This window comes from Lutra lutra, chromosome 9 (assembly GCF_902655055.1).
Source record: "Lutra lutra chromosome 9, mLutLut1.2, whole genome shotgun sequence".
Lineage (NCBI taxonomy): Eukaryota > Metazoa > Chordata > Mammalia > Carnivora > Mustelidae > Lutra > Lutra lutra.
The window spans coordinates 123,036,275-123,057,413 of NC_062286.1; the positions used below are offsets into that span (position 1 = coordinate 123,036,275).

Consider the following 21,139-nt stretch of genomic DNA (forward strand, 5'->3'; position numbering starts at 1 on the left):
AGACTTTGGAGGCATGTGGATGGGTTCAAGTGTCAGCCTGGCACTGACTCACTGTGTGTCCTTGGGCTAGTCGCTGTGCCTCTGAGCCTGTTTCCTCATCTGTTAAGTGGGGAGAATAAAATGTGGAGCTTACTAGGTCATTTCGAGGGCTAAATGAGATGGTCCTGAGAAACACACGGAGCCATGGGCTCAGTGACAACCATCGTTACATGGAACATCGCCTCTGTCCTCATCTCTGCCCCCAGCCTAGGGCTGCCAGCTCACGTTTCATTCTTGCAGACTTTTACCCAGGGGTTCCGTAGACTGTTTCCCATTCCAGGAATCAGAGCTGCATGGCTCACTGTCCCCACAGGGGCTGAGAGTCCGAGGCCCAGGGAGTCAGCACAGCCCAGCTGCATGGTGGTGAGGGGAGAGCACAGAGGAAGGAAAGAGGCTCAGGCCTCTGGAAACTGGGCCTGCCTCACACCCTGGGCTCAGAGCCCTGCCCTCCAGAGTCACCTCACGCAGAACCATCTTGCAACAGCCACCGTCCACTCCACGTGGGCACGACCTTCTACAGTGTGTAAGTGTGTAAGACCCTTTATGGCTCAGGAAGTCTTAGAGACAAGCTTAACAGCCTTCATAAGTGCTGTCTCACACAGGGGTGCAGACTTTCTAGAACAGTCTTTCCTTCATGCACATTTGCAAATTTGACATAATTGAAAAAGATGTCTGACCGTGTGTGTCTAATTTTAGATCCTCTTGAGATCATGGGTTTGATTTTTCTTTTCCCCGTGATACTCATTTATAAATTTCAAAAGGAAAAGCATTTCACTGGGGACAATATGGGAAATTTGAATATGAACTGGGTGTTGAGTAGTATTAGAAATTATATTTAATTTTGTTAGATGGGCTAATGGTATTGCAGTTCTTAGGGAAAATGTCTTCAGAGCTGAGAGAGGCATGCTGAAGTATTCAGGGACAAGATATGAAGATCTTTCACTTACGCCAAAATGTTAAGACTTATTAAATCTGAATAATGGGTAAGTGGGTGTTCATTACACTACAGTCTTTGCTTTTTTTTTTTTTTTCCGGTATGTTAGTATTTTTTATAAGAGAAAGTAAAAAATGTGAAATTATCAAACATGAGAAAATGATATAACCTACAAAGTCAGAGATATCTGTCCATGTTCTTCTGAAATCCTCTCGCAGCCACTGGGGCCGTCAGGTCAGGCAATGCTGCATCATCGTCCCCAGGCCCATTTTCTTGATAAGGAAACTGGAGCCCAGCGAGGGGAAGTGGCTTCCCAGGCTCGCACAGAGCCAGGTCCCTCACCTGTTTGAGTCATGCTTGATCCTGCCCTTGACCACCAGGAGAGATGAGCTCTCCTGTAGATCCATGACTGGAGCTCAGTAGAGGCTCTGTGGGGTGCTGCTCCCCTACTCTAAACAGTTCGTGGCTCCCCATGGCCTCTAGGAAAAAGTGCAAGTTTCTCCACTTGCCCCTTAAGTCTCCCCAGAGGCTGCACACTCTTCCAGGCTCATTTCATTCATTTTGTGTTATCAGCTATATTGTGTTCTTCCTACAGCCCCCCACTTCCATATGTTGAAGTCCTAATCCCCGGGAACTCAGAATGTAACTGTATTTAGAGACAGGGTCTTTAAAGACATGATTCAGTTAACATGAGGTCATTGGGGTGGGCCCTAATCCAATATGACTAGTGTCCTTATGAAAAGAGGAAATGTGGACACAGACACACAGAGAGAAGACCACGTGAAGATCAGATCATCATCTACAACTAACAGACTGTGTCACCCCTTGCCACCTATGGCCCAGCCAGAAAGGGTCATCTGTCATTGCCTAACCTAGGCGGATCCTTTCTCACCTCTCACCTCTGTTCATGCTGTTTCTTCTGCCAGGGATTCTCTCCCCTCCTATTTCTGTCTGGTGAAACCTTCCTTATCTTTCCAAGCCCAGTTCAGATGCCACCGCCTCCAGGAAGACCTCCTCTCTGCCCTCTGTAGAAGCCCTTTTCCTACTGCAGCCTCCTACAGCAAATGTAGGCCTTTATTCAATCCTGCAAAACTGAGGGCTCCACTCATTGTATCCCAGCACTCAGCACAAAATGGTACAGGTCTATGAAGTAAAGTAGATTTTCAAGACAGTAGGTCACAAAAAGCCCTGAGGTCTTTCTTGCTTCTGGACATTTGCACATTCTGTTCCCTCTGTCCGGAACACTGTTCCCACCCCTTCACCTGGATAAAACCTAGTCATGCTCTAGATTGAGCTTTCTGTTGCTTCCTCCTTCCTCCCTGACCTCTCCTCGTGCCCAAGCCTGGGCCAGGGCACTCATCGGTCCTCCCACAGCACCCTGTACTCCTCCACAGTGCAATTTGTTTACACTGGATTGTAATAACCTGTTGAATTTTCTCTACCCTGAGAATATAGACTTTTTGTTGTTCCCTGCTGAATCCTCAGTGCTAAGCCCAGGGCCTGGCTGTACACAGCAGGTATTAAAGAAATGTTTGTTGCAAAGATGAATAAATATTCAACAGAAGGGATAATATCCTCTCTACTGGATGCTGGTAAAACCCCACTCGGATCCCTTTGTCAGGCTTGATACCCATCCCCCAGCAGCTGTTGACTGCTGGCTGTATTGGCTCATAGATGTCCCGTTCTCTAGAGAATTGCCCTCAACTGAACTGGGTCACAGGTTCACCCTGCATCCCAGGCCCTGCCTGGGTTGATGACCAACAGACCCAAGCACACAAAAGACCAGCCCCCTACACCTTAAAATGGAACCAGCTCTGTGGTGTAATTCATGTCCCAGATCTTCACGGGGTCAGGCCCATTGTCACTCAGCTCCTCCCCTGCCATGTCCTGCTCTCCTCACTCCCCTTCTCCTGATAACCACCTTCAACAAATCACTTCTCCAAGAATCCCTGTCTTAGGCCCTGTTTCTAGGGAACAGACCTAAGACACCCATTCTGGCTGCTTCACTGAAAAGTAGGATGGATGGATGGATGGATGGATGGATGGATGGATGGATGGATGGTTTAATGGATGGATGAATGGATGGATGGATGGATAGATGGATGGATGGATGGATGGATGGATGGATGGATGGATGGATATCTAGAAATTGCTTTCATATAATCCAGTTCCTTCACTGGAAATATGAAGAGCCTGAGTCCCAGGGGTACTTGGTCCAGAACACAAGTCTCCAGGACCTTCCTTGTCTCCTCCACACCCACCAACACCAGGATGCTTGGACACTCCCCACCCCAACACACCCTCACCCCACCCCACCACCCTCCTCTCCACCTCCTGCTGCCCTATGATCCCCGAGGACCTGGCAGACATGCTATTCTTGACTGGAACATCTCCACACTCAGAGCCCCCATCCTGGGCTCAGGCCCTGGGGTCTCCTCATCCACAGCGGGGACTCTTCCAGGAGGGCCTTCTGGAAAGCCAGCCTTTTCCCTGGTCAGTGGGCCTGAGTCAGCCGCTGGGCCAGATGCTTTGGTCTTAGTTGTCCCAGCTGGGGAAGAGCAACAAAGAAAACAGTATTAAGGAGAATCTGGGTTTCCCCAGATTCTTCTCTGACATCTTCTGACTGATAATAACAGCTTATGGCTACTGGTCTCCTACCACGTGGCAGGTGTTATGCTAGGTCCTTTTTTTTTTTTTTAAGTTTATTTATTTGGTAATCTACACACCCAACGTGGGGCTCAAACTCACAACCCTGAGATCAAGAGTCACGCGCTCTTCCAATTGAGCCAGCCAGGTGTCCCTAAGCTGCTTACTTTTAGTGTGTCTTTGAACCTCAGAACAACTGTGTGAGGCAGAGGACACCCACACTGCACCAAGAGGGAGTCCTTGACCAAGGTCAGCCATCCGCTGCGGGGCCGAGCTGACTGTGGACTCAGGATGGCTCAGAATAGCCATTCCAGATTCCTGAGACTTCAAGCCTCTTGACATGCTCCTGGTGCACTAAAACCTTGAGGCTGAACCAGTTCAGGGAGGGGGGGGGGTCTCTGTCCCTGGCATCCTGAGCCTCCTCGTCACCTGTCACGTCCAGAGAATAGTCCCCTGTCCAGCCGAGCGAGTGGGCACCTTACCTTTCCCCAAGCCCTTGGCCCGGTTGGGTTTGGGAGAGTAGAGCGAACACAAAACTTTCCAGGGCCCGTCGTGCTGGAGTGAGGCTTTCTCTGGGGGCCCCGGGGCTTGCCTTTGCCCTTTCAAGAAGGAGAATCTGAGCCCAGGAGTGGGGGACCTGGAGGAGGAGGTGTTCTGACTGGGGCCAGGCCCAGGTTTGGAAAGTCTCCCATGGCTCAGTTTGGCCCTCTCTTCCATCTTGGTTTCAGGGACTGGAGTAGCAGGAGGGGAAGCTGGGCACAGGTGCAGGGAGGACCCTTGTTTTGGGTCAGGCCTGGGCTGGACCATGTTTTCTGGATTTCCCAGATGTCTCTGCACCTTGGAGGAAGCCGGGTCTTCTGAACCACCTGCCTCGAGGCCAGAGGCACAGGGAAATGGCTTCTCAAGGACGTTGAGGCAGGGCTCCCGGGGTTGCTGTTCTGAGTCGTGGGTGTGTGAGTCAACCTTATGGTTGACCTTTCTCCTCAAGTCGAAAATGCAGGGCTCCTCTTCTGAGCTTGCTGCCTTCTCACAAGCCCATTTTTTCAAGGACGGTCCCCCACTGGTGCCTGAGAGAGGTGGTGTTCTTTGAGAGAAAGGGATTTCTTTAGTTCTGGATAATTCCTCCAATGCCCCCAAAGGACACCCATGGGATGTCTCCACTTCCCTACTAGGAGACCCTCCTCTGCTCTCCAGAAGGACCACATAGTCTCCCTCCAAGTCCTGGCTGGCCACATGGTCCATCCTGAAGGCCACCTCCCCAGGCCTGGCTGGCTCCACTTTGATGAGTCCTGGGTACTTGTTTCCATAAGTCCTACCCTTGCCCTTGACCAAGCTCTGGGCATGCAGCTCCTGGGAGCCTGGGGACTTGGGCTGGGGCAGCTCCGGAGGGCAGCTCAAATCGAGGGCCTCTAACTGAAGGGACCCCCAGGCCAGGGAAAGGACATTCACTGCTTGGGATCTGTCATCCACAAACTCTGGGCTGGTTATCTTGGTCCAGGGCACAGAGACAATTCCATCTTCTGAAGCAACCAGGCAGTTGTGAAGGGGGCTTCCCTCAAAGTCACTGTTGATGGCCTCCAGCCCCGTCTGGGTGAAAAGTATAGGGTAGGACGACACGGGAACAGGCTTTGTGTCCACCGTGCGGAGGTCCAAGGAGAGGCATTTGATCATGATGCAGACGGACTGTTCCTCCTGGGGCTCGACTTGGAGGTAGAAGTCCCCTTGGCGTAGCAAGAGAGGGTTGAGGGGGGCCAGGTGTACCACGACCTCACCCCCCAGGCACAGAGGCCAGCCCTCATGCAGGAAGAGGCAATGCGAGTACGGGGCCTGCGGACAGAAGGGTGATGTCAGAGAATCCTACCCCGGAAGGACCTGCCCATGGGGCTGACGGAATCTGGGGCAGGTCGGGGATGGGAGCAGGAAGGCAAGGGAGGTGCCCACAACATAACTCTTAGGGCCCCATCTCAGAGTCTCGCAAGTCACACAATCCCTAGAGCAAATGCCTCTCCTGCCCCACCCTAGTCCTGACCCTGACCTTAAAAATGCTAGCTAGCCTTCTGGCCCAAGAGAGAAAAGCTCTGAGTGACAGGTGCTACTTTACAGGTGCCTTTCCCATGAGGATCGTTTTGCTTGGGTCACGGTCCCTTCTCCACATCTACCCCAGACTTCTCTCAATCCAAATCAAGTCTGAGCCCTTCATTCGAGAGCCAGAGAGACACGGGTTCCAAGGTGTGAATCGCTAACTTGTGCAGATTACATAACCGTTTCAAGCCTCGATTTTCCTATCTGCAAACAGGAATGACCATATGTATCATACGACTGGGTTGGTCTGAGGATTAAGTGAGATCTTATATACGTGAAAATAAAACCCCCCACAGCACGACGCCTGGCGTACACTAAGTGGGCGTTCAATAAATGTTAATTTCCTCTCCCTTTGACATTTGCCCTTTGAAAAATTGTGGGGATTTTCCATTAGAAAATGAGTCAGTTACGGCATTTACGCCATTCTCTAATTTTTAAGACAGAGAGATTACAGAGTGAAGTCGAAACAATCCTGGGTGAAAAGCCAGGAAACACGACCCCACCACTGCCTCGTTGGATGATCTTGAAACAAACAAACAAGCAAACAAACAAAATCATTCCACTATTCTGGACTTGAGTGTTTATTATTTATTGGTTTATGATTTAATTATTTATTTTTCTTCACTGAGTAATGACATGGCAGGTGAGGAAAAACTTAATTTTTTTTTTTTTTTTTTTTTTTTTTAAACAGGAGGCACCAGCAATTCTCCGTATAGGTGGGACACAGCAGGGCATCCCGGAGCCGGTTGGACCTGACCTCTCTTGAAGATTTTTTATTTATTTACTTGACAGAGAGAGAGAGAGAGAGAGATCACAAGTAGGCAGAGAGGCAGGCAGAGAGAGGGAAGCAGGCTCCCCGCTGAGCGGAAAGCCTAATGTGGGGCTCAATCCCAGGACCCTGAGATTATGACCTGAACCAAAAGCAGAGGCTTAACCCACTGAGCCACCCAGGCACCCCAGACCTGATCTCTCTTGACGGAACCCCTCCACTGGGCTGCGCAGGACCCACTCCCACAGCGACACAATGTGGCAACAACAGAAGCATCACCCCCACCCGCCACGGGACTGGCAGGTATCTCTCTCTTTCTCTCTCTCTCTCTACCTGGCTTTTGGAAAAGAGCCCCGTGGCTTGAGTAAAACCTAGATAATCTTCTATAATTTGGATGTGTATGTGGAGGAGCTCCAGAGAATGACCCTGAGGTTCCCCTTAATGAAGCAGGTGCTTCCCAGGTTGATTAATCGGGGCAAGGACTGACTGCCCTTGTACCCTGAGTGGGTAAACCAGTCCCCGTCAGGGACGCTGTAGATTTGGCTGCCGCAGGGAACCTTCCTATCCACAAACCCCTCCAGTCCGCGAGTTCCTCCGCTACTTTCACTGAGTGTTCTGCTGTTTACAACCTGCTTTCCCTCGCCCTCCCATTGAACGAGGCCGAACTGCCCAGCAGTATTGTGCAAACAGCAACGCACCACCGAGACGACGGTTATGATCAATGTATTTGAACCTCACAGTCACTCGGTGGGGCAGGGAGTTTAGGTACCTTTATCCCCACTTTACAGATGAGGACAACTGAGGCTCAAGGGGGTGAAAGAACTAGCTCGTGGCCGCACAGCTGAGAGCAGCATAAACAGGACTCGTGCCTCGGCTTTCACATTTGGAGGCATCTGTGTCTGTTCCTGCTCCCCACTGGACTTCATCTGAGGGTGCTGGCCGCTGCCGGGTGCTGGCCTTTATCAAGGCCAACTTTGGGGCTGGCACATTCCTATTTTCAGGGGAGAAAGATAAAAGTGGGAAAGTAATAGCCAATGGCTACTGAGCACCTACTGCATACCAGGCTCTGTGCCAGGCTGTGTGTGTCCTCTCTGGGACGTGGGTACCGTCTTATCCACATTCCTGCTTTCCCATGAAGGAAGCTCAGAGGGTGATCGCCCAGCTCTGCAGTGTTGGAACCTGGCTTTGAACTTGGGGCACCTGACTCTTGCCGCCAGAATATTAATCCCACCCCAGGCTCGGAGGTGACATGAATTCCCCTATAATTATAATTAAAATCTCCTATGATTAAAAATAGGGAAATTGGGGTGCCTCAGTGGGTTAAGCCTCTGCCTTTGCTCAGGTCATGATCCCAGGGTCCTGGGATCAAGCCCCGCACCGGACTCTCTGCTCAGCAGGGAGCCTGCTTCCCCCCCCTCCTCTGCCTGCCTCTCTGCCTACTTGTGATCTCTGTCTGTCAAATAAATAAACAAAATCTTTTTAAAAAATAGGGAAATTAAAGCATTGTGACCCTTGTTCCTGGAAGACATGGGGAAGGAAACCATGCAAATACAGATTTAAGAGCCGAAGAAGGGAAGCGGGGAGTCACAGAGCTTGTCATGGGGAAGGAGTTGGGAGGGGCAGGTTATGCACAAAATAGTGTCAGGGTGGGTAAATGGGAGCCGGCAGCAGGTGCTTGGTGAAAATCTTCCTTCTCCTGCAATAACAATGACTGTGTATGCCAGTTTCTGCCTTCCAGAAGCCACACCAAACAAGGGAAACAAAGGATCGTAGTCTCCTTCCAGTTCCAACCATCTCTAGTTCTGGCTCCCAAACCTGAGCTTTTAGCTGTCATATTCAATTTCTTGCTACCCCTGAAATGATGCGCACGGTCCTCACTCTTATTTTTTGCTCCTGGTGCATTAGGTCTCCGAGGCACATGAGCCAGCGGGAGCTTCAAACCTTTTAGCAATGCTTGAGGCTGGGACAGCGGGGGTACAGTTGGCAACCCCGTGAAGGGTGTAGACAAGTTCCTGTGACAGGCATCTGAGGGCTTGGTCTCCAAAGGTCTGTCCCCACCCTTAAAACAGTCACCACCTCTGACCAGAGGCGTAGGCGTATGATGCAAGCCTGGCCAACCCCGCTATCCCATTTCTCTGGCTGCAGCAACTGGTCCACAGATGGACATCCAATCCAAGCCTGGCCAATCAGGATCTTTTCTGGCATCTTTTCTATCTGCAGTTGAGGGGGAAGAGTTCTTTTTCCTCTCCAAGAGTTTCTCCTTTCCAGGACGGGAGTTGATCCCAGTCTTGGGGGGACATCTAGCCTGTAAGATTGATGTTGGCAGAGACGCCTGGGTGGCTCAGTTGGTTGGGCCGCTGCCTTCGGCTCAGGTCATGATCCCAGTGTCCTGGGATCGAGTCCCACATCGGGCTCCTTGTTCTGTGGGGAGCCTGCTTCTCCCTCTGCCTCTGCCTGCCACTCTGTCTGCCTGTGCTCGCTCCCTCTCTCTCTCTCTGACAAATAAATAAATAAAATCTTAAAAAAAAAAAAAAGATTGATGTTGGCAAAAAGGAGAAGCAGAGACACGAGACAGAAAGGGATTTGATTGGTGTATCAACTCGGGGCTGAGGCCAGATCACCTTGAGTAAAGATCTATCATTTGCAGCCAAGGAGACCTACCTAAAACACTTTTCTTTCCACTTTGCTTTAGAGAGGCCTCCCTGAGATCTGGGTTCAAAGAGGTCTCCTGGGACAAAAGTGAGTCCTGAGGCCTCAAGGGCTCCAGGAAATACCTGGAACATTCTCTGCTATTTCCACTGAAACTGACCCACTTCAGCCAAGGCAGCTTGGTGATACCCACAATGCCAGCCTCAGGGCAGGCTCCCAAGGGTCATCCCACCTTTCTTCCAGGATTTACTCCCCGCTAGTGAAAGGATAAATGTGATTGACTCCTAGATAATCAGAGAGCAAAGAGCCAAGCGAGCTTCCTGCTCCACTGGGGGGAGCCAGGGGGAGGGTGGAGACATCTCCCTTTGGGCAAGCAGTGGTACCTGGAGAACCATCCCACATCTTCAATTCTTGCTCTGAGACAAGACACACACCAGCCCGCTTCCTTCCCTGCTCACCTCCAGCCCTCTGGTTCTGGGAGAGTTTGTCCCCCGGCCCCACCCTCCCTCCCAAACTTACACAGGCTGCTTCTCGTACTTGCTCACACAGGCGCTTGGCAGGAATAAGGAAATCCAGAAGGAAGCTCAGCCCATCCCCTTGGAAGTCAGAATCCAGCAGACGGAACACCTGCCCCAGGATGGTGGGTGCCGTGGCCTCAAAAGGGGGATAGAGGCCTGCCAGGGCATGCTGGATGGCTGTGTCCAGAGATGGGGGGTCCTGTGGGGGATAGGAGGAGAATATGAAAAGCGATCATAGCAGTAATAATTAGGGTAGTGGCCACTTCCCATGACCCTCCAGGCTCCATATGACTAAGGCTGCAGCCAACTTGCTGACCTCCTCTGCTACCCTTACCCTTCATTCATCCCCTCCAGCTATATTGGCCTTCTTTCCTGTTCCTCAGGACCTTTGCACTGGCAGCTCCCTCTGTCTAGAATACTCTTCCTCAAGACATCCTCATTCCCTCCCCTCCTGCGGTCTTTGCTCAGTGCCATCCATAGGCCCAAGGTGGAGGGGAGGAATGGTGGGGGGCATTCTAGGTCAGGGCCAGAGGGAACAGGGAGGTCAGCAACCTCCAATCCCACCATCTGGCAGACCTGCACACCTGCAGGTTGAAGCTGAGCCATCAGTGAAGACCAACCTGCAGGCAACATGCAGGTGCATCAAAACGCAGGTGCATGAACAATAAGTAATTGCTGGGGTTTTTTTTCAACACCAAGTTTTGGGGTGGTTTGTTACACAGTAGTACCTGATTGATACAAATTAATATAATTGACACATGAGCTCACAGATTCAGACTCACATGATGAGCTGCCTTCTGGGTGCTTCCCCTAGGTGTCCACCAGGCACAGATCATCAATGCGTCAAACCCAACTCAGTACGTCCCTAAACCCACCCTTCCCCTATGTCCCTATGTCTGTGATGGCCCCACAGTCCAGTCAGACTCCCAGGCCAGAAATCTGCCCATCCTCCTGCCCTTCCTCTTGCCTCCTCCGTTCACACACAACCCTCAGGCTCTTCTCACCTCCAGCAGCCCACCCACCAACTCGGCTCTGCTCCCCCATCCCTGTCCTGACCCAGGCCTCTGTCTCTTCCACGGAATCCCTTCCTCATTGCCATCCAACCTTTAGACTGCCTAACTTCCAGCCATTCTGGACCAGGAACCCGCAGTGGTCTTTCCAAACATGAACCTGACCTTGGAAGTGTCCGCACTGCCTTCAGGAAAGCATTAGCCTCCAGGCATTCAGGTTCCCTGTGATCTTGGCGTTGGCCTCGCCCCACAGCCCGTCTGTCTCTCTTGTGCTTCAGCCACAGCAGTGCGTGCATTCCCTTGCTTATCTCCAAGCCTCTGCATGCGCTGTCCCTTCCTCCTGGCATGCCTTCCACTTCCATTCCCCTTCACCTGGCTGAGTCCTTCCCATTCCTCAAGAGTCAGGTCACCCCTCATCTCTCCCATGGGATTCCCCCAGACTTCCCTCCCCCACACCCCCTGGGGCAGGCATCCCCTTTCCTGGGCTTCTGTGGCACCCCTATCATAGCAGTTCCCATGCTGATTGCCATCTCCCTCCAAGACTCTGGGCTCCCTGAGGACGGAGCTGGTAAACAGAATAGTGGCCCCAAAGATGCCTGTGTCCTAAGCTCCATTACCTGTCAGTCTGTTTCCCCATAAGGCAAAGATGGAATAAGGATGACAAATCAGCCCTCTTAAGATAGGGAGAATATATCCTGGATTAGCAAGTGGGTCCCATGCAATCCCATGGGGTCTCCAAAGGGCAAGAGGGTGCAGAAGAAGTGAAAGTTGGGGAGAAATGTGACATGGGAAGAAGGATCTGAGAGACGCCATGTTGCTAACTGTGAAAATGGAGGAAGAGCCCAGGAACACGGGCTGCTCCTAGCTGCTGGAAAAGGCAAGCAGGTTCTCCTCTAGAGTCTCCTGAAAAGAGTGCAGCCTGCCAACACCTTGATTTGAGCCCAGTGAGACCCATGTTGGACTTCCGATCTATAGGATCTATAGAACTGTACGTTGCTTTAAGCTACAAAGTCTGGGACCATTTGTTTTAATAATGCCTGAAACTGTCACAGTGAGGGGGGCATTGATGACTCCTCTTCCAAGGGTCTCCCATTCCTGGCACAGGGCCTGGGTAAAAATAGGTACTCAGTAAATGCCGTGGAAGGACAAACAAAATGTCCCTCTCTGAACCACAGGTTTTTCCATCTGTAAAACCATTTGGATAAGACCAGAGGTTTCCAGTCCAGTATAGTAATAGAACCCATGGGTTATGATTTTCAACTCTTAAAATGCCTGATGGAAGCCATTCTGGTTGGCCCGGACTGCTCACAAGCTCCGGTGCCATCTGTCACTGAGACATGTAAAGCAAGATGAGAATAAACTAGAATCCAGCATAAAGACAGTTTATTTGGGGCAGAAAAATCATTTTTACAAATGAGGTCCCTTCAGACAGGGAAATAAAATCCAGGATTGGAGGAGGAGGAATATGGCACTTCTCCATTCCAGCAAGAGGCCAGGGCCAGGAGGCTATAACACAGGGGCCGCTAGCCCATGGTCATTGGGCCAATGTCAGGGTCGCCACTCTGCCCTCGCACCCACACAGCACTGAGCACAGGGTAGGGTCTCCATCACTATTTGTGGGAGGAATGAATATATGTCTACAGCCCCCATTCTGAAGGAAGGAGGGTCTTGCCACTGACACAGCATCAATGCAGTGGGGGTGACCTATCACAGGTTCTTGACATCAAAAGTGAACATGGCCAGAAGGGCTATTTTCCCATTGAGGTGCCAGGCAAGGTCGGGGTGGGGGGAGGGGCGTCTTCAAGTTGGCAGAACAGGAAAAGCTTCATCTGGCTTGACCACTTCTTCTAATGCTCTTCCCCTCCAAAGCAAGGCCAAACCCCTAGAGTTACCCCTCACCCATGCAATCCTGAGGACAGCAATGGGAACGGGGACCCTGAGTTAGAGGACCCCAGCTGACATCTGTGAACATGTGGACACACTAAGAAGCCAGCACTCCTCCCTTGCCCCATGCCCTCCCCGCTCCACCCAGCCTCTCCTAGGGCACTCGCTTTCCCAAATTCCACGCCACTGTGCCACCTCGAGCAGGCGCCTTCCCTCTCTGGGCCTTTCCTTGTGTGCACATTGAGCTGGGCTAGGTTTGTTTCATTTTGGTTTTGGAAATTTAATCATTCACTCACGTCTTCATGAATTTTAGCATATCCAAGTACCATTTGTACTATTAGCGCTGACCGCTTCCCCCCCCACCCCAAGTCACTCACCAAAAATACTTACATAATTGTATTTTCAAACAGAGACTTTATGCCTCCAGACGGGTTAGGAGAAGGCGGCCAGACTGCCCCAGTTCAAATCCTGCTCTTGCCACTTTCTGCTTAGGTGACTTGGCAAGTTGCTTAGCTTAGCTCTGTCTGCCTCAGTTTCCTTACTAGGGAAAGCTGGGGCTCATAATTGTATGTGCCTTAAATGGTTGAGCAAGACCGAATGACATGAGACATGGAGGGTCTCTGCACAGGACTAGCTCTTAGTAGGTGCTCATTCAGCAAGACCCATCACTGCTATATGCTTGTGGCCATTACTTTAGTTCTCACTATGTTATTGCTTTATGGGGAAAACTGGCATCAGCTGGCATAAATGGAATGGAACTTCAAAAATAAACTGTTGATGCATTGGGTGGTTTTGTATTATTTTATTCATATAAATATATTTATATCTATCATATATATTTATTATTATAGCCAGAGGGTAGACCTTACATTAGTATATATTACCATAAATAATGTAATATTTAACTATATAATAAATACACACTTATTATATAAAATATATTTCATTTTCACTGTTCTAGTTCTATAAAAATAAACTATTTTTTTTTAAAGAAAAAGGAAGCAATAAGAACAAATACATTTTCTAAATTAGGTTCTAGGACATCTGGTCACTTCCTGAAGGCTCATCGAGTTTCTCTTCCGTTCTTTCAAAGCAAGCTTGCCACACATTAGAAAGGTAGTGAAGACATCTTATCGTGAGTGGTGGGTTTTCTCTGGGGGTCCTCAGAATATCAGAGGGAAACTCAAAGGCCCTGAGTCTACCAGCACATGACTCCTGTTATTTAGGTCCACTCTGTGACAGCCTGTGTCCCAACTGTGGTCTGCATGTCAACCTCGGGGCAACAGTGAGCTCAATCATCTCTGCCTTGATGTGCCTCAGTTTCCCCATCTGTAAATGGGGATTCTAGAGCCTATCCTATCTTGCTCAGATGATTCTTCTGCAAATGCAGGGAGTTGATGGATGCAGGGGTCCTGAGAAAAGAAAAAGGTGTTGTTGCCTTTTTTTTTTAATCTTTTTTTTTCTTTATTCCTCCTGTCAGATGAAGCTAGAGTCCCAGCCTCTGTGTGAAGCCATGTCCCCCTCCTGGCCCCTTCCTGAACCCCACTGCTGTCACCCAAAGAATAACAACAACTTCCAGGCACCTGCTGTGCACGGGGCCCTGTGCTCACTCACATTCTCTTGCTTAGCTACACAAAGGTCCTGGGGCGGAGAAGGAATGTCCTGCTCTGCAGATAAAGAAGAGGAAGCAGATCTTGTCCAAGATCGTGGAGAGGAGGGGAAAGACAGCCAGGATCCAACCCTGTCTTGGCCAGTCAGGCCCACCCTCTTCCCCTGCCCCCTGGTGCCTTGCCAGCCATGCGGCCAGCAGCAGCCACCAGCCTTCAGGGTGGCCTTCCCAGCCGCCTGTCCTGCAGTGTTTCAAGCTGTTTACTTCTCGCAGACTAAAGCTCACAGATGGGATGCCTTTGGCTTTCACAAATGGGCTCACTGGCTGCACACTCTAATGATTTAAGGGGCGGCCAGTAAAAAAACAAGAATGTTCCAAGTTAATGGGACTCCAAGCTCTTGGCCAGAGCATTACCTGCTATGGGCCTGAACCCCAGGGGTTCATAAGCTGTCCAAATATGGGCGTAAGCACACAGTGTGGAGCCCTTAGGAAGGAAAGCTGGCCCCTCTCCACTCAAAACCAATCAGGCAGCCCAGCCTGGGCCCTCAGGAACCCAAATACTGCTGGTCAGACACGGGCCCCTCAAAATGATTTCCGTGAAACTTAATCGATGTGTTTCCATTCCTCCCCAGTGAGCGCAGCCAGGCTGGGCCTTTAACTGTTCCTTGCCAGGAAACAGCAAGAAGTTGGAAAGGGAGAAGCCAGAGCCGGTCTGCAGCCCTCCAGCCCCTCCCCAGCAGCAGAGAAGGAGCCCCCAAGGGGGCCTACAGACCCCGCTGCCAGGCTGGTGCCTGAATGATGCTCAGGGAACTTCTGGATAGACCCAAGGAAACTGCTATGGGGCTGGCAGAAAAGTGTCTGTCCCCAGCGGTTCCTTCTGGGCACAGGAGGGCGGGAAGAGGTTCTTACACTTCTGTGTCAACACTTTGCACTGAGCCTCCATTATTTTTTTACTAACACACAAGTTTGATGTCGTTTTTACCCATGTGCCTTTCCCTGTGAGCAGTGGCCAGATGAACATACAAGATTTCCACCACCCCGGAAAGAGGCTCCCTGCCAGGCAACTCCCTCACCCCGGGAAGCAACGACTCTTCTGCTTACTGGAAGTTTCTAAAAGAAAAAATTCCCAGACAGTGTGATCTCCATGCTGTAAAAAGGTGCGTAAGCCAAAAGGCCTTGGAATAAAGTGTTAACAGCCGTCACCCCCGAGCGCTGTGGGGGGCAGGGGCCTCGTAAGTCACCCTTTTCATTTTCTTCATAGTTTGCTGGATTTTCCGACCACTCTGTAACCAGCCTGTGTAGCTTTTATAAACAAGGGGGGAAAATAAAAGTGTGATTTTGTGTGTGTGTTTTAAGGCCTGTTCCCTTTCTAAATGGTCTCACCAGATGTTGTTAGCTGGGCTTTCTGAGGTGTGCCGAACTCTTCTTAAAGGCCCAGGTTTGTCCATTGGCTCCACCAGACAAAGCTCTGAGCATCACTGAGCATCGTTCCCTAGCTTGGGAAGAGAGAGGGCTGGGAAGAACTGAGGTAGGCAGGGCCCCAGGGCTGCTGTCATCCCCTGCTCTCCTCCATGGCATGCCTAGGGAAGGTGAGATTTCACCCTTGACTCACAGGGTGACCATGGCCTCAATTTCCCCATCTGTAAAATGGGTGCTTTGGGCTTATCTATCTATCTCTAAGGGTGCTTCCAACAGGGTCACTCTAGAATTCAGGGTATAATCAGGTGCAGGAAGGTTTGGAGCTGGGACACGGTTTCTAAATGGGATCAGTTAATCCTCAATTGATGGGAAAGTTTAAAAAGATCTGGTCTCATCCATCTCTCTACTCAGCCCAGGAAGAATCCAAACCACCAGCCACAGGCACAAATGCCCACAAGGGACTGAAAGGTGACATGGAAGACAGAAGTAGCCAAGTGCAAGAAAATAACCCCTCTGGCCCCTTGGTGAGTGGCCCCTAATAATCAGCCTCAGTGTCCGGGAATCAATAGGGAGTAGTGGGGACTGGGGCACACGTCCCATCTCATCAGCTCCAACCCAGTGTTGCCTTCACCCAGCATTGCTGGGTCTGCTGACATTTTAGTAAAGTTTCCCAGTGTTCTACAGATTAGCCACACCAAACACATCTGTGAGCCAGATAGAGCCCAGTGGATATCAGCTTGTGGCCGCCAGGTTCAGCTACCTGGGACCTTCCTCTTGAACTTTTCCAGGCTGGAGATTCTAAAAGCAGTATTCTGTGGCCCTGGCTGCCAGGAAGTTGTTGCTCATGTCCAACTAAAACTTCTCCTGCTTTAAATCCTTTTTATTTGTGTGTGAGTGGAGGCATGAGTGAGAATTGACTCCTTACTTTAAAAAAAAATAAAAGTCGAAGAAGAACCTTTTAGAACTGGAAAAACAGCCCAGATGCAGTGAACTGAAAAACCAGTGGGTGTTAGAAGACCCACATTCGAGACCAGCTCTGTCATGGCTCATTGGTGTAACCGTGAGCAAGCCACTTCACCTGTCCAGGGCTAAGTTTTGTGTTTGTTCTTTTCTCTCCCTATCCCTTTTGCCCTTGCCCTGGGGCTCACCATCACCCACCTAAAATACATAATGATAATAATAACAATTATAACTAGAGCTTCTTACTGAGCAAGCTTCGGTATCAGGCTTTATCCTAAGCACTTTTCATTATTTTATTAGCATTATTTTATTTCATCTTCCCAACAATTCTATGGGATTGGTATTTTTATTCCCATTTTACGGGTTAAGACACTGAGCCCAAGGCTTTACCCTCAGTATATGGTAGAGCTGGGTAGAGGTCTTCTGTCCCTTCCCCAGGCTGGGCTCTCCTTTGGCCATTACAATGGCCTTTTTTTTTTTTTTTAAGACTTTATTTATTTATTTGACAGAGAGAAAGACAGCGAGAGAGGGAACACAAGTGGGAGAGGGAGAAGCAGGCTCCCCGCTGAGCAGGGAGCCAGATGTGGGGCTTGATCCCAGGACCCTGGGATCACGACCTGAGCTGAAGGCAGACGCTTAATGACTGAGCCACCCAGATGCCCCTATGATAGCCTTTTAGCACACAGATGTGATTGTGACCCTTCACTGCTCAACAACCTTGAGTGGTTCCCCACTGCCTTAGCAACTCTGCCCACCACTAGTGGCCATCAGTCCACGGCAGCGTACTTTTCTGCTTCTTCCAACACACTTGATGCTCTAGCCCAGGGCTTCCCAATCACCCATGTGCCATATGCAGAGTTTTTCTTGCTGTTTATACATCTTAATTTATTTTGCTTTATATCAATTAGTATTTACTTCACATTCATCTTCTTGTCAATTCATTTCCAACTTAAATCCATTGATTTTTATTTATCATCCTGTGTTTGTGTTGCCTAAACCACTTCTGCCCACTCACAAAGATGAACAACTATAAATAAAAATATTCATCTAGGGGCGCCTGGGTGGCTCAGTGGGTTAAAGCCTCTGCCTTCGGCTCGGGTCATGATCTCAGGGTCCTGGGATTGAGCCCTGCATCAGGCTCTCTGCTCAGCAGGGAGACTACTTCTCCCTCTCCCACTCCTCCTTTCTTTCTGCCTGCCTCTCTGCCTACTTGTGATCTCTGTCTGTCAAATAAATAAAATCTAAAAAAAAAAAAGTTCATCTAAAGTCTCCCTACCCTGGACCCATGGCAGGTGCCCCACTTGGAGAAGCACTGCCTGAGCTTGTACTGTGCCCCTCCCTGGGCTGGGTGATCTCCTTCCCACCCTTCAGAGCCCCGCTCAACCCACATCTCTTTGCTTTTCATGACACATATGCTTCCAGGCAAAGAGAGGGACTCCCATCGCCGGTCACCCAGCCCGGAAGTCTCAGCAACTTTGCACTAGAAACCCCCAGGACAGGAACCAGAGCTTACTCTTCTCACACTCAGGTCCTTACACAGGGCCGGGCACATAGCAGGTGCCTTGGAGAAGCAGATACTTTGGCAATGTTGAATAAATTGGATTCAACTAGCTTTTCTCAAAGTGTGGGAGAGGCTAGCAGGGGACCCATGAGATGAGTTGGGGAGGCCATGAACTTGATGTGAAATCACAGAAAGTTATCCCAACTCTTGTTTAGTCCTCCTGAGAACACCAAAGAGAAAGTCTCAGTTCAGTGCCAGGATATCTTAAAACACCTCTCAGACACACAGTGATCACTCCTTTTAATGAAAAGAAAGCAGTCCTCCCGCTTGGAATCATCCAGAGCCAACCTCATTGAGCCAGAATTTACCAACACAAATTTGCCCTCATTGTAGACATTTTTACAGTTATTTTGTGTTTATAACCTCAGATACTGACTTTTCATGGTCATGATATAAAATGTCTTAAATATACCTTTAAGTGTATAAGGTAAGCTGATTAAAAGAAAAATATTAAGCAAATAGTAATTTTGATTTTGTTCTTTCTTCATAATATCTTATCCAGCAAGTGAATGTGCACAAATTGTTATGATAGAACTAAAAGTTCGGGAATGTGAAACCAAATAAGCCCAAAGAGCCTCTGTCATAGGATGCTCTGGCACTGGGATGCGCCAGGGCACTAGGTAGCCTTTAATCAAATCATCCCAGGCAAAGAACAACTGTGGTAGGGCCGTGAAGGAAAGATACATAGCATGCTAGAGTGGGAGTCAGGGAAATTGGGAAAGGCTTTCCTGAGGATGTGATACTTGGGTGGACATTGATAGGATGGATAGGAATTCTTCAGGTGAAGGAGTGCCACCCCAGCAGGAACAGCACATGCAAAGGCCCTGTGGCAGGAAGGAGCATGAAAGATAAGAGACTCTGAACCAAGGTCAGAGTGGCTGAAGTACAGAGGTGAGGTCAGAGAGGTGGGCAAGTAACAAAAGTGGGAAAAAAGTCTGTCCATCATGCGTATTTAAGAAAGAGTTGCTCAGCCTTTTCAGGGAACCACCCAGGGCCTGCCTCTTAATCTGAGGGTCTGGCGTTCAGCAAGGAGTTTCTGGATTCCAAAAGTAATCCCTGAGTTCAGTCCAAAACCAGGGAAGGTTTAGCAAACACTGCTTGATGCAGGTGTGGTTCTGGGGTGGCCTGGACAGCTGAACGCACATTCAGAATTCAGGCTGTCCTATCTCCCACTTCCTGGTTGGGTGACCTTGGGCAGCCACAGAAGCTCCTAGAGCCTCAGGTCCCCATCTGCTGGGTGAAGATCCCAGCAGGTCTATTTTTAGGGCTGATGTTCGTGACATGAGCTCCTGCATATAAATCCCTGGGCACAGTGCCTTGCCCATAGGGAAAGGTGAAGAACCACGAGCTTATGACTATCTCTTTCAAACAACTCAGGCAGCAAGGTGTGTCGTCCACCTATCCTGCTGGTGTGTGGATCTAGCAGCCTGGTTTTGCCATATGTCTGTGGCATGGATGCAGATGGATGTCCATATTTTGGCAGTGGGGACAGCCGGTGGGTAAGCCGTGTGTGTGTCAGAGGGCACGGGTGTTCAGCCGTGGGAGGCAATGGGAACATACACTGCTATGCTCTGTGTGTGCGTACCCGTCTTAATAGAATCCTTGTGCACTGAGTGAAAATCCACACGCATTCAACATGGGCCATCAATCAAGGGGTTAAAGCCTTGGCCGGTCTTCAGGACTTTTCCAAACCCCAGTGCTCCCGTGAACCCGCCTGGGGCTCCTGGGCCTATTGGGAGCTGGGCTGCGATTCCCTGAAAACAGACTTTTCTTTCATTCCCTGTTCCCAGATACTGGCACACGTGTACGCGCGGGCACACACACACACACACACACACACACACACACACTCCTCCCACTCCTCCCAGAGCATCTCAACATTAGAGAGGGGCCAGCCAAGGAAGCCACAGTATGGCGGTATTGCCCTCCTTCTTCTCCTTCCGCTAGGCCTACCTCCCCACCCTGTTCCCATGAGACTACCTCACATCAGGACTAGGGACACACCTGACATTTTGGCCCTGAGTCTAAAGTGAAAAAACCACCCCACGTTTTGGTAAGGAACTCTGTCCTCTCCACTGGGCACTGGGCGGGAGGGGGGCTTGAACCCTCATCTCTGTTTGCACCTTGTGTGAGGACAGTGGGTATACCTGACCCTCAGCCCCAAGTTGAAAGCACAACACCACCGCTTGTTTTATCTAAGACCCAAGGGCTAGGGTTCCAGCTCTGATCTGTGCCAGGGATGGGGCGACATCTAAGTTCACAAGTCATCCAATCTTAGCCATCCACATCGCTCCTGGAGAGACAGGGCCCAGAGAGGAGAGAGGACATGGCCAGAGGGGGTTCCCGACACCTCCACCCCCATTCCCCCACCGCCCCCCCCCCCGCTCCTGGTGGGGAGCAGTTAACACAGACCCCTAGCGAGGCACTGAGGGTCATAGCATAAAAGGTTGGGGTCCGCCCTGGACACCCGCACCAAAAGGGGACAGAGCGAGGTGGTCCAGGCCTTGGCAGGCGTTACCATGGTGATGGGCTGCTCCTCTCCGGGGCGCGGGATCAGTCGGTCGGTCCGCAGGTCGGTTTGTGGGGCGCGGCCCCCTCCTAGCACTGGAGCGAGTGGAGCGGGCTGGCCAGGGACACAGGGAGAGGGCCCGACGGAGCCGGCGAGAGGAAACTGGAGGCAGCGCGAGTAGAGCGGGGGCCGCTGGCGGCCTCAGGGGCGGGTCAAGCTCTGCTCCCCGCGCGGGACGGGGCGGCGCGACAGCGGCCCTTTTGTGGCGGCGCCCGGCCCGCGCCCCGCCTGCCGCGCGGGAGGACGAGCAGCCGCCCCCCTTCCCGGGGCTGCGCCGCCGCTGCCGAGAGCTGCTGGGCCGCCCGCCGCCTTTCCGCCCGCTCCCCTCCGCCCATCCGCCCCCGGTGCACCAACGGCCGTGCCAGGACTCCGCGCCCGCGCTGCACCCACCGCTGGGTGCGCACCGCTTCGGCTTCAGCCCTGGGTTCGAGTCTCCACCTTGTCCGCTCGTCAGTTGTGGGAATCGACAAGTCACAAAGTGTCTTAAGCC

At 50.8% G+C, this 21,139-nt stretch overlaps 1 protein-coding gene across 1 annotated transcript in view; it reads right to left on the reverse strand.

Annotated features, from left to right (window-relative positions):
• Nucleotides 1–20,829, reverse strand: part of KIAA1755 (KIAA1755 ortholog) — a 39,282-nt gene extending 18,453 nt beyond the window's left edge. The window contains exons 1-4 of the mRNA XM_047746513.1: nt 20,599–20,829; nt 9,639–9,836; nt 4,102–5,446; nt 3,333–3,521 (exon numbers count right to left, since the gene is read on the reverse strand). Coding sequence (XP_047602469.1) covers nt 3,333–3,521; nt 4,102–5,446; nt 9,639–9,836; nt 20,599–20,601 — 1,735 coding nt within the window. The 5' untranslated portion in view covers nt 20,602–20,829. The remainder of the gene's footprint in view (nt 1–3,332; nt 3,522–4,101; nt 5,447–9,638; nt 9,837–20,598) is intronic.
• Between the last annotated feature and the right edge of the window lie 310 nt (nt 20,830–21,139).